General features: G+C 40.5%; 1 protein-coding gene across 1 annotated transcript in view; it reads right to left on the minus strand.

Annotated features, from left to right (window-relative positions):
• Positions 1-12,934, minus strand: part of LOC139716119 (cytosolic carboxypeptidase-like protein 5) — a 29,834-nt gene that overhangs the window by 7,476 nt on the left and 9,424 nt on the right. The window contains exons 5-10 of the mRNA XM_071627675.1: positions 12,388-12,565; positions 10,964-12,033; positions 9,486-9,621; positions 8,872-9,056; positions 5,801-5,988; positions 3,929-4,517 (exon numbers count right to left, since the gene is read on the minus strand). Of these exons, the coding sequence (XP_071483776.1) occupies positions 3,929-4,517; positions 5,801-5,988; positions 8,872-9,056; positions 9,486-9,621; positions 10,964-12,033; positions 12,388-12,565 (2,346 nt within the window). The remainder of the gene's footprint in view (positions 1-3,928; positions 4,518-5,800; positions 5,989-8,871; positions 9,057-9,485; positions 9,622-10,963; positions 12,034-12,387; positions 12,566-12,934) is intronic.

Here is a 12,934-nt window from a genome sequence, read left to right on the forward strand (position 1 = left end):
TTTATGTGCCATGGTGGAAACCCCCTGTGTGCCACGTTATTCTGAGACACGAAGGTAGTCATATTTTGAGAAAGAATTCTGCTTTTCCAATTTGTATAACTTCTACAAATTTCTGTTAAGATGGGCATAATAGCAGGCAAAGTTAAAGAGGAATGCCAAGCTTTGTTTCGATATAAATTGTATGACGACTCTATTTTCAATTTTTCTTTTGAATGACCAGTTGCTACATTACTGTAAAGGCATGACTTTTCCACATAAAACCGTGACAGAAACTTAGAATGTATGAGCAAATCTAGTGGGGACATTGCTTGATAGTCGATCACCACATAGAATGCAAGCCGTATATGAGAGGAACAAAAGCATGAGAAACGCTTTCATTGTGCCGTGGAATTAGCAGTAATTAGCGGTTTATCGATCGGTCTTGGCGGCTTTGTTTATTGAGCAGAATATGCAAAGTTGGCACGCCGTCGACTGAGTCGGACGTGCGAACGTGGCACATAAAGAGTTAAGGGATGTTAGATGAAATCAATTTGCCCAAATGTTAAACATGCACTTAAAAAAAAAAAAGAATAACGCAGCACAAGATGTTATACAGGGCTGCACAGTAAACCATATTTTCTACTGGTCCGACATGTCTGTCAGACCAGTAGGTACATGTACCCAGTTTTTTCCATTTTTACTGGTCTATTCCTGAAAAAGTTACTGGTCCAACAGTGATTTTTACTGGCCTGGGACCACTTGACCAGTACCAGGGTGCAGTGCTAAGGACATCCATACAGTTGCTATTAGATTATCTGTGGATCCACTATCTAATTGACTTCCTTGTATGGTGGCACACAGTATACATTGTAAAAAGTAAAGGTTCTGAATTTCAATGTGATTTTAACATATCTTCTCTTCTTTTTCTTTTCCTTGTTCAAGAATGACTTATCACAAGTAGTAAGCAGTCTGGTCGATACAACTGCTAAAATTCTTTCCTACCTAGATATTTCTTTTGCTTGATCATAAAACATGAGGAAAAAGAGTAATTGTTAGAAAGGGACGTTATATGTTTTTTGGAGGCAAGGGTTGCAGGGGTCAGGGGTCGGTTTGAGAGAGAGGGAGAGAATGGGTGGGGGAAGGATCTTAGCTCTCAAGATCCTAGTTGAAAAAAGACCATGGTGATTTGTGATTTCATTGTTCGGGGTCCCCAAACACATACAGCACGGGAGTTATGATGGGGTTGCCTAGGTCGTGCAATATGCAAGAACTGCACAGTGTATATATACATGCAGCAATAACCTTCCCATAAAGCTTTACGCATCTTTAAATCGTACCAACACCACAGACCCACCAGACCAGTTAAAAAAGAGAAAACATACACACAGGTATGAACACAAACCAACAAACACATAGACAGTGTAAAACATTGTGGGTGAGGGTGAGTATAAACACATCATACAGAAAGCTGGTAGTATGGGCTAACAGTAACAGTACAATTACTTGAAATACTATATGATACCACATTTCCAAGTATGATATTTCACGAACTGAGATGTGTAAGACAATTTCCTAAATGGTTGAAATGCATACAATGTAGAAAAGAACCACAAGGACATGACAACGAGAATAATTATTACTCCTTTTGATGGGAGAAGCTGGCATTTTGCACATTTGTGTTACAGGACGCAATATTTCTGTGAGTTGTTCATTTTGCAAATATCAAATGACTTGCAAAATCTACAAGACTAAAAACATCACCAAGTATGCAGTAGCCTTTTGAGTTCACCCTTTTCAAAACTCTTTAACCCTATTCTAACTGGGGGGGTCAAATTGACCCCACCCTTGACATTTCGCGCCACGATTCCACAACGCGCAAACATTTTGCCGCGTCGTTTCATGACTTTTTTTCATTGAAGTCTCCCCCATATTTTGAGACCAAATTTGCGACGTCCGGGTACACCGTTCTGAAGTTACGCAATGTTTTGCATATGCATGTCAACCCGAAAACAGCTCAAATTCATGATTTTGTGTGCAAATCCAATGCAAATTGTGTTTTTTGGTTTAATTGATATATATTAGATTATTTCAACTTTTGAACATTGAAATTAATCAATTCTTATGTAGATAAGCTTGAAAAAGTGCCTGCAACAAATTTTGGTAAAAAAACAATAGAAAACAAAAGGTCGAAAAACAATAGAATACATAAGAAATTAACAAAACAATAAAAAACAAAATAAACTGATTTTGATTGCGCTATTTTTTTACGAGAAAATTGTTTGATGTGTCTTGAGGAACTCTTGACACAAAAATTTAGCAATCCTTCATTCTTTTTGATGGAGTTATAGGTGAAAATATGATTTCATGCATAAATTTGCATAATTAATTTATTAAAAAATATAAAATCAAAATTTTTCTATTGTATGACCAAATCTTGTAGTTGACATCCGGCTCTACGTTCAGGCAAAATTTTGCGGTGATCACGCGATCGGCGGCCGAGATCTGAAAGGGGGGGGGGGTCAAATTGACCCCCCCCAGTAAAAACTTGGTTTCAAATAGCCCAGTTAGAATAGGGTTAAGGGATACACTTGTAATGTGTCAGGCCTGCTGAAAAAAAAAAAGAAGAAAAATCTGCAGCATTTCTTACCCCTTTTATTAATCAGTTTTCCAAGAAATTCAATGATGACATAATAGGTGTTTAAAGTCTGTATGTAAACTGACAAGCTTGTCCCATACAGTATCATGAAGCACCAGGTTTCTATGTCTTGCTTTTATTTTGATCAGCTGTGTGTCCATGGAAAGCAACGCAGTAGAATTTCATTTTAAAGACTTAACGTCCCACCTTGCATTTGATAAGTGTCTGCATATGGCAGGCATACAATAAACCAAATGTGAATTTAAAAAGAAGACCAAAAACACAAAATTCTCCCTGGTTATTGCCATAGAGTTAACAGCAGTTATAAAATGCAGGAAAACAACAACAATTACAATCATGTTTAACAGCATTCCCTGATTCAATAAGCTTTGTGTACTGTAGCTAGATAATCTAAGGTATCATTTCAGTTACAATGTATGTGGATCTTTATCTGTCAAGAATGTTATGTAAGATTTAAAGGATGTTTAAGATTGAAGATACATTATGTGCTACAAATGCCTATAAACTACTATGATTTTGATGAACAAAAAGGCTATCATACCACCACATCTTGTTGTCACAAATACATGTACACCTACTGTATCTTCTACAGCTATGCCACTACAGCTACTGTATGTCACTAAGCAAGACAAACAACTCTGAGTGCTTAAAAAAAGGAAATAAAACATAGTTTCAATAATTTCAGTTACTTTCTTCACAGTCACAATGTGTGAACAGGTGGGAATCATTAATTTCAAAAGTTTGTTGCGAGTTACACCTTTATCAACATTTCAAGAGGTAATGACATTTAGATTAGGTAAAGAAGCTTAATCAAGAGCAAAGGCCTTCACATGATTACTGAGACTGTAAGATTTAACTATCTAAGCACACAAATATCACTGTGATTTAAAGTTTATTCTTATTCTACAGGAAGCAGAGGAGAAAAAAAAGACCAATTGCACTGCCCATCCATACACTAATCATTGCCAAATTTGTTAAAGTCGACCATGTAAAAAAAAAAAAAAAAAATGTTGTGTACATAAATATTTGATGCATATAACATACAAACCATGCAGAATACATAACACTTTGGTGAGTTGCAATGGAATTAGAAATATCATGCATCACAGCGTATTAAGAGAATTTCGTTCAATAAGCATGATAAATTCCATGTGTAGCAGGGAAGCAAAAAGAAAACGTGCTTAGTGCCCAATGTTGAGGTGATATTCATGATAGCAAAGTGTTACTGTGATAAGAGATTGCATAATAATTTGTGGACCAGCATGTCAACTACAGTAATTTGGACTAACCTGCAAAGCGTGTGTCTTGACAAACAGGGCGGTCCGCTGCTGGGCAATGGTGGCAGCCGACAGGGCTTGCTGCTCCGTCTCTCCATGCAGCTCCTTCGTCCCGTCAAGGGCGTTGATCATGACGGAGTTGAGCAGCTCCGTGACTGTAGAGGGCAGCGTGCTGCTGGCCTGCTGGCCTGCGCTGCGGCCAAACAAGCCCAGGTTGTTGGTGGACTTGGAGAAGAGGGTGCGCTGGTTGCCAAGACGACCACCACCTGCAGCAGCTTCTCCTTCGTCTGTCGTTTCGGCAACGTTCCTCCCACTGAGGACAGAGTCCGACTTGGTTTTCATCTTGGACCAGGTATGGCCCGCTTTGGTACCCTTCCCGGTAGTCGGTGCCCCTGTAGAAGGGGGCGACTGCTTGCAATGTGTCAGGGGGAGGGGTATGGTGAAGTTTTTTCCTCCAGAGGTGAGGCAAGAGGTAGTGGTGGCAGCGGTGGTGGTGGTGGTGGTGAGGGGTGGGGCGGTCGTCATGGAAACTGACGAGGCAACAGAGATGCCAGTCCCTTGTAGACTAGCCAGATGTTTCCGCCTCTCTATTGATGCCCTAGTTTCTATAATGATGACAACAATAAGACAGACTCAGAGAGTCATTCAGAGTTTTATGGATAGGAGACACCTACAAGTTGTCTTTTGTCCTGGAAAAGAAGCATTGCTAATTTATCACAGAACTTGAAGGAATTCATTGATGTTTCAACATAAGCACGAAGACATCTTTTTTTCTATGAAAGTTTCAATAGACAATGCATTAGCAGCAAAAAAATAAAACAAAAACAAGCTTTTAATTAAAGGACAAGTTCACCTTCATAAACATAAGGGTTGAGAAAATGCAACAATATTAGTAGAACACATCAGTGAAAGTTTGAGGAAAATCGGACAATCGATGCAAAAGTTATTAATTTTTTAAATTTTTGTGTTGGAACCGCTGGATGAGGAGACTACTACAGCTTGTGAGTCATATGCGTACAACAGAATAAAGAAAATATAAAAGAAAATTCAACATATTTTCACTTTTCTCGCATAATAAAAGAGCAATTGACTTGCCTCTTTCTAAAGGCAGGGGGAATAATATTACCCATAACATTTATCGGTAACGAGTCAGGGGAATTTGTACTTTTTTCAAAAGATGGAATTTTGTGAAATTCTCTTTATATTTTCCTTATATTGTTATACGCATGTGACATCTAAGTTATTCATACACTGCAGTAGTCTTCTCATCCAGCGGGTACTGCACAAAAACTTCAAAAATTCATAACTTTTGAACGGATTGTCTGATTTTCCTCAAACTTTCAATGATGTGTTCTACTAATATTGCTACATTCTCTCAATCCTTATGTTTATGAAGGTGAACTTGTCCTTTAAATCTATTACCCACTTTGTAAAGCAACAAAATTATTCACTGATGACTGTCATGTAATTGTATTGATGATGCAGCTTATTCCCATTGTGCAATAGAAGTTTTTGTTGACACGAATCTTCACATATATTTTGCTCTGATCCATTGCCTTGCAAGCAAACAAGCCTTTTAAGAGCAGCATCAAATGGCAGTAACTCCTTCACTCCTGTCAGAGGGTCCAGGGCAATTACCACAGACCCTTCCCCTGACTCTAACCCTAATCCTGAACCTTACCCTGACCCTAACCCAAACTCTAACCCTAAACTTAACCCTAATCCTTACTCTAGCCTTGTCACTAACCAGTATTTAGCCGGGCGGTTAATTGCCCTCGGTAGGTAATTGCCCTGATACGCTGCCAGCAACATGTTTCTAATAGAAATTATATGTTAGGATGGTGGTCCTGAGAGGTTTTAAACAGCCTCATGTCTGCCCTATACTCACCACGGACTGGTCCAAGCGGTTTTGAATGTGTCGCCCTCTTTGGGCTTCCCGCAACGTTGGGCTGCAAACTGGCTGCTGAGGTCGTCCCTGCATGACCGGTACCAGCCAGGGCGTTGAACGAGCCCCCGCCATGATGGAGCATAGATCCTCGACTCACTCTTACTGGACTCATGACTGTGGCTACCAGACTGAGGAGGTATTACAGAGAGGGTGAAAATGAAGGTGGGTTTAAGGAGGGGAGAAATCAGAGTGCACCTGGAGTAATGGCCCCTTTTAGAAGTAGACATAACACAGTACAGTGAAACCCCGTTATAACGAGGTCCGTGGGACCAGCGATATTACCTCGTTATAACCGGTACCTCATTATAACCGTACGCATCAAAAACAAAGAAAAACATAAGCATGACGTCACATGCCTATCAATCAAACTTAGAACGTCCTTTGCGTTATTACACAATTATGGATCGTTATTATTAAGAGAATTGAAGGGAAATTATTTGTGAATTGACACAAAAAAAGACGAATAAAGTAGGGGTTGAAATGCGTTAATTCGTTATTTTTCTTCCAAATGTCTCATCGCATGATAGTTGTTCATACATTCTTGAGAAGTAGGCCTACTCGGCAGGATCATATTCGTGATTCTTTCTACACCTATCTCTTCCTCTTGTATTGAACCATTCTGAAAGAATGATGTTTTTTCGTTTGTGAAATGCAGTGTAAAATGACAATGAACAAAAAATCAGATTGTATAAAATGCGCTTGTTAAGTTTATTTCAAACGCAAAAAGAGTAGAAACACACATACTTTGTTTACCATAACTTGCGACGTATTTTACGCTTTTGGTGGCCAACGGGAATGCGATGATTTCATGAATCATTTCGGCTGTAATCATATAATGTATGATCGTTGCGCCCGAAGGGATCAAAATGCGTTCTTTATTTTCTTCCGAAAATCTTTTCGCGTTTTGTACTTGCGTTCTTGAAAAATATGCGACGGGATTTAATTTGGAATTGATTCTTTTTTTTAACGCAAAGCTGTACCTGTTGGTGCCCAGCGGAAATGCGATGATTTCATGCATTATTTTGGCTGTAATTATATGATCGTTGCGCCCGAATGGATTAAAATACGTTCTGTTTATTTTCTTCCGAAAATCTTTTCGCGTTTTGCACTTCCGTTCTTGAAAAATATGAGGCGGGATTGAATTTGGAATTGATCCTTTCTACTCAAAGCTGTACCTGTTGGTGCCCAGCGGGAATGCGATGATTTAAAGAATCATTTTGGTTGTATGATTGTTGCGCCCGAAGGGATTAAAAAATATGCGTTCTTTGTTTTCTTCCGAAAATCTCTTCGCGTTTTGTACATCCGTTCTTGAAAAATGTGGGCCAGGATTAAATGTGGAAGGTTGTGATCCTTTTTACGCAAATCTGTACCAGTTGGTGCCCAGCAGGAATGCGATGATTTCATGACTCATTTCGGCTGTAATCCTATAGGTAGTATGATCGTAGCGCCCGAACCTTTTTTACTTTTTTTCCGAGAATCTCTTCGCGTTTTGTACATCCATTCTTGAAAAATATTTGACAGGATTGAATTTGAAAGGTTGTGATCCTTTTTACACAAATCTGTACCTGTTGGTGCCCAGCGGGAATGCGATGATTTCATGAATCATTTCGGCCGTCATGGCTGTAGTCAGTCTTATACAATATAATAATGATCGTTGCACTCGAAGGGATTTAAAATGCGTTCTTTATTTTCTTCCGAATATCTCTTTGCGTTTTGTACATCCGTTCTTGAAAAATATGCGACAGGATTGAATTAGGAAGGTCGTGATCCTTTTTACACTAATCTGTACCTCATAGACCATTCTGAAAGAAAGAAAAATCTTCATAGTGAATTGCAGTGTAACTGAAGTTATCGATAATGAACAAACCCAGAGCTATTCAAACTGTTAAATGCGTTTTTTCTTTTCTGAACCGACGCAATTGAAAGTAGATTAACAAGCGTTATTCAACTATTTTACGCCACTGCCACCGGACGCGTGTCTCGCGAAAAAGGAAATCGAATGATTTTATTCAATAACTTAGTATAATAGGAACATCGGAAGGTATTTCTGTTTTATTGCGTGGTTAAGAAGAAAACAGGGACGGAACGGTACTCTGCAAAACGGGAAAGAGACTTGGACAGCGTGAATTTGGTTTTCAATGTTTCATTTGTCGGTGTTTGAAAGCGGCAAGTCAAGAAAATGGAACCTCGTTATATCCGATCGAATTGCTTATGTTTTTCTTTATCATGATGCACCGAAATTGTCCTCGTTATAACCGGAATCTCGTTATAACCGAACTCGTTATAACCGATTAGTTCCGCCATAGGTTTACACGCGAAGGAAAACGGGACCGACGTCGTCACCTCGTTATAAGCGGTTCCTCGTTATAACCGAACTCGTTATAACGGGGTTTCACTGTATAATGTTTCTTGTGATAATAGTATTTGTGTATCTTCAAGCATATTTATCTCTGCCAAGGGAAGAGGTTATGTTATCATCTGCGTTGGTTTGTTTGTCCCTGTGTAAAATAACTCAAAAAGTTGTGAAAAGATGTGGATGAAACTTACAGGAATGTTGAGAATGCACAAAGGAACAGAAGATTAAATTTTGGTAGTGATCCAGCAATTTTTGTGGATTTTTTGAAAGATTTTGATATTATGGCAGGTGGGGTCAATGAACTTGGGAGTTCAGGCTGCACGTATTTGAGGTTTCTAGTTTCTGCTAGGGCGAGGCGCGCCGTGCAGCTGAGGGTTTATGACGTAACAAAGGCTTCTATATTGGGAAATTGGGCGACTCTAAGCACACAATGCTATAAGTACGAATGGGTGGAAATCACTGATATCTCTATGGAAGAACAAGATCAGTGGAGGAAATGAGCTGCATGCTTGGCAAAGGTCTGCACTCTCAGAGTGCTTCCCTAGTTTATGATGTAATAGCCATCGGAATCAACTTTGCTACAGCTAATATTTCACGCTTCATTACACCTTTAAGCCAATATCAAAATTCAAATGCCACTCACGACCAATCATACCTTGAGGTTTTGGACGCTACACGAGACATCTTCTTCGGCAGGGAGGGGGCGCCTCGCATACTGCGGAGATATCGCTGGACCCAGCTCCGGACACCATGGACGCTGCCACTCTCTGTGCCGGCCAATCTTGACCATGGGTTGATATCAAGTATGTCTAGTGCAGCAACAGCAGTGGCTCGGCCAACCTGTGATAAAGTATGCACAAGGAATATTTCTTTACGTCCATGGCAAAGCATACAAAGAAAACTCATTGTTTCTCCACAGGTCTACAATCTATTCACGGCAGATTTTGCAGTTATGTAAATATATCATTCAATGTACAATATTCTAGAATACAATAAGGGGAATGAAATCAAACTGGATGTACGGCATACACATTTTAGCAGAAAAAAATGTAAAAAAAAAAACAGGAGGATCATCTCTAAGTTCATAAGAATTGGGGAACAACATACATTAAATTCAATTTGCACCTGTCCAGAACACATTGAATGAAAGCCATGCTGCAAATTCCATAATCTGAGTGGTTGCTTAAATGATTATTCAACATAAGACAGAAAACATACGATGGAATTTTAAAAAAAGAACGAAATTTGTCAAGAAATGGATGACGTCACCTCCTCATAATGCTGTGGTCCATATTTTGGAGGGTAGCCAGCCAGGGGTGGAGGTGTTGCTCGCCCCTCGTCATTGGAGGCTGGGGCAAGAGAGTTCACAAAGCGACCTGAGTTGTAGTTGCATTCCAGTGTGTAACTGCAGAGAAAATATCAGTCAATACATTGTAAATCAGTGTTTGTAGGAGTAGACGGCTTGGTAGTGTCTGGTGCTACTCTAAATAGAAATTTCTGAGTTTTTCTTTTTTTTTCTATACAACAGTTTAAAGGGATTGTATAGTTTTGGTTGAGACCTAATTTCAGGATTCTAACATTTTTTGGTGAGATAATGAGAAACCTCTTATGAAATATGAAAGAGCATGTAAATCCACGAGGAATTCAACATCTATTTAGTGAAAATTGGTTTTGGAATGGCCGAGATATCCAAAACAGAGCGATCCAATAAAGTGTGGGACCCACATTTTATTACAATCGCTTTGTTTTACTTTGTTTTTGGATGTTTCAGTCATTCCAAACCCGATTTTCATCAAATAAACTTTGAATTCCTCTTCAAATGGTATGCTCTGTACTATTTCATAAGTGTTTTCTTTGTATCTGACAAAACGTTAAAAGCCCAATTCCCATCTCCGCCAATACTGTACTATCCCTTTAACAAATGTAGAAAAATTTACTCCAACTGGCTTTGATGTTGTCATAGCTACTTATCTTCATTAGGTATGCAAAACAGAATTATTGGATGGCATGATGCAAATTTACGGAATTTAATGGGATGTGGAGAAAATGCGTTGTTGTTTGAAAGAAAATAAAAGGAAGAGAAAGAAAAAAATTGGGGCCCCATACAAATACTTTGCCCCAGACAATACTAACATTAAAGAAACATTATAAATCTTGGGCGAATAGAGATATTAAACAAAAATATCAAATATACCATGTCTCCACAAGGGAGCTCATATCATCTCCAAGAGGAGAAAGTACTCAATACTGAAGTATTATGACTGGGAATACCTGAGTTGACAATATGTGTTCACACTTCCAAACACAAACAAAGAGATACTACAACTCTGAACAGTACAGCTTTAAAGATCTCTTTGATGGACATACAACAGAATTCAAACATGGGGATTGGCATAGTTGTGAATATATCATGAAGTTACGCACCTGCAGCACAGTAAGGGGACAAAAAAAACAACAACAACAACAAACAAACGAGGAGCATCTAAAGTACTGTATACACCGAATATTTCACGAGGCTTTATTTTCACAAATTTTGCGAGTCAGGTGCTATTTGCGAATCTGAAAATACATGAAAATATGAACTCTGATCCCGACATGAATGTGACGAGCACGTAAACATTTCTCCATTCAGTGCTGCACTCCACGGTCGTGAATTTAACCACTCGCGAAATCGCCAGGAAGTCCCGATTTGCAAAAATTTAGACTCGCTCAATATATGGTGTATACAGTATTGAACATATTCTCACCTGTGGGTGATTCCTGTGGCTTTGTACACTGCCACCCGCCCACTGCCTTCCTTACTCATACCATCCCTCTTGTCCTTGGTATACATGTTCTTCTCTGTGAAGTTGCAGCCGTCGAAGTCGAAGTGAGCGGAGTTCATGGAGATCAGCTTCGTGTAGAGCAGGTTCTCCACCTGTCGATCTTCGTCTTCTAGGTGGTTGCCGTACATGAAGCATCCCCGCTTGGAGGCGTGGCCGTGCAGGTCCACGTAGAATGCGATGCCACTTTCGTCGGGACGGATGGAAGCGGCATCGACGCTTTCCGGCTCGTCGCTTGCAGAAAATTGGGCATTATTGTTCGAGTGGACCTCTTTTGTGGCATGGTGGGTGTTGCTGATTATCACACTTTCCACATCGGAGTCGTCCACGGATGCGTCGTCTCTCGTAGGGTCATCCACCTTAGAGGACCGTGATGACAGCGCACCAGTCCCATTGATTTGTTCATGACTTGCTATATTTTGTACATCTGCTTCCCCCTTACCATCGCTTTTACATTGAGAGTCCCCTGCTTCTCCGTTCACCGTCTCTCTGTGCACGACAAGAATAGCGTTTGCACCGGTGCCTTTCTTCTGAATCACAAACTTTGTGTTGCTGAGTTCGGCACGAACTTCGGCACTGTCCGTTACGTCCCCGCATTCCATCAGTGAACCGTTGTCACACTGTTCGTGGCCATTTGTGGAGGGACATGCAGCAGAAGGGGAGATCCCCTCTGGCCGAGAGTTGGCCGGCTGCTTCTGCACTCTGGAATTCACATGGTGGTGTGTGATGACACTCTTGGCAGCAAAGATGGAGGGATGCAGGTCTGGGTCGGGATTGAGGTACACCCGATTCAGGTTGACGCCTCTCTGATCGGTGCGGTAGTGGCCGCGCTGGACGCCATCAGGGTTGAGGAGAGGAATGAGCTTGAAGACAAACAGCTTGCGGAGCTGGATGGCCCGCTCATCCTTTGGGCGGAGGATGAAGTCGAGGAATCCGTTGAAGACAAAACTGGCGGGCGTCTCCCCGGGATGTACACGACTGCTCAAAAAGAACACCTTTACAACAGCAAAAATACAAGACAACACATTATTACTCCAACAGCAAGTGTCCTAAAAACAGTGTCCTATATTGTTTATCCAAATATTTGTCTCTTCATGTCAATGCAAAAAAGCTGTCAAAAAAGCTGCTCCTCACACGGTGTCCTTAGTTAAAGCAAAATATGTATAAGCTCCATACAAAGACATACTTATAAAAACATATTCATTTGAAAGCACAGGCAATCTTATCTTGCATGTGTAGGAAACTGCAAAAAAAAAACAACTCTTGACAAAAATTTGACTTGCCAAGAGACTACTCTGCCTGGCTTGCTACATCTCCCGAGACCAATTTGGATTCATGCCTAAACACACCCGTTTGTGTTTGAATTTCCTGGCCCGCTCCGTGGAGGTGTCTGGGAAGAGCCCGTGGAGGCGTGGCTCCCTCTCGGAGGTCAGGCCGTGGCAAGAGGAGATGGTGACGAGGTCAACTCGCAGGTTGTCAAGGGAGTGGCACAGGAGCTCACGGTGATAGTAGATGGCATTGCTGGGACTGAAGGTGAACAGCATCAGAACATTGGTTTATCATTATTTATTAGGCAATTCAACATACAATACAAGCGGACATATAATACAAACAGAAAATCTATTAGGTGTACATGATATAAAGATTGTGGTGATTCCAGGTGCATGCCGCTGGTTGCCAGGGGAGGAAAAGGCAAACTTAATCACCGAGGCTCGAGGCCTTCCTCCCCGAACTGGCAATAGTGTGCTGATGTGTGGATAAACTTTATATTTCCTTCTTGCTCTAGATACTAAAGGCAGTGTTGCAAGTTACCCTGTTATTTCACATTCATTTTCACAGAGGACATGAAAGCGTTTACAGCTTTTCCACTGATCGAGGGTCTCCGTAGGCGTTTTT

This window comes from Diadema antillarum, unplaced genomic scaffold (genome assembly GCF_040938485.1).
Source record: "Diadema antillarum isolate AM-2024a unplaced genomic scaffold, OU_Dant_1.0 scf00000061, whole genome shotgun sequence".
Taxonomy (NCBI): domain Eukaryota; kingdom Metazoa; phylum Echinodermata; class Echinoidea; order Diadematoida; family Diadematidae; genus Diadema; species Diadema antillarum.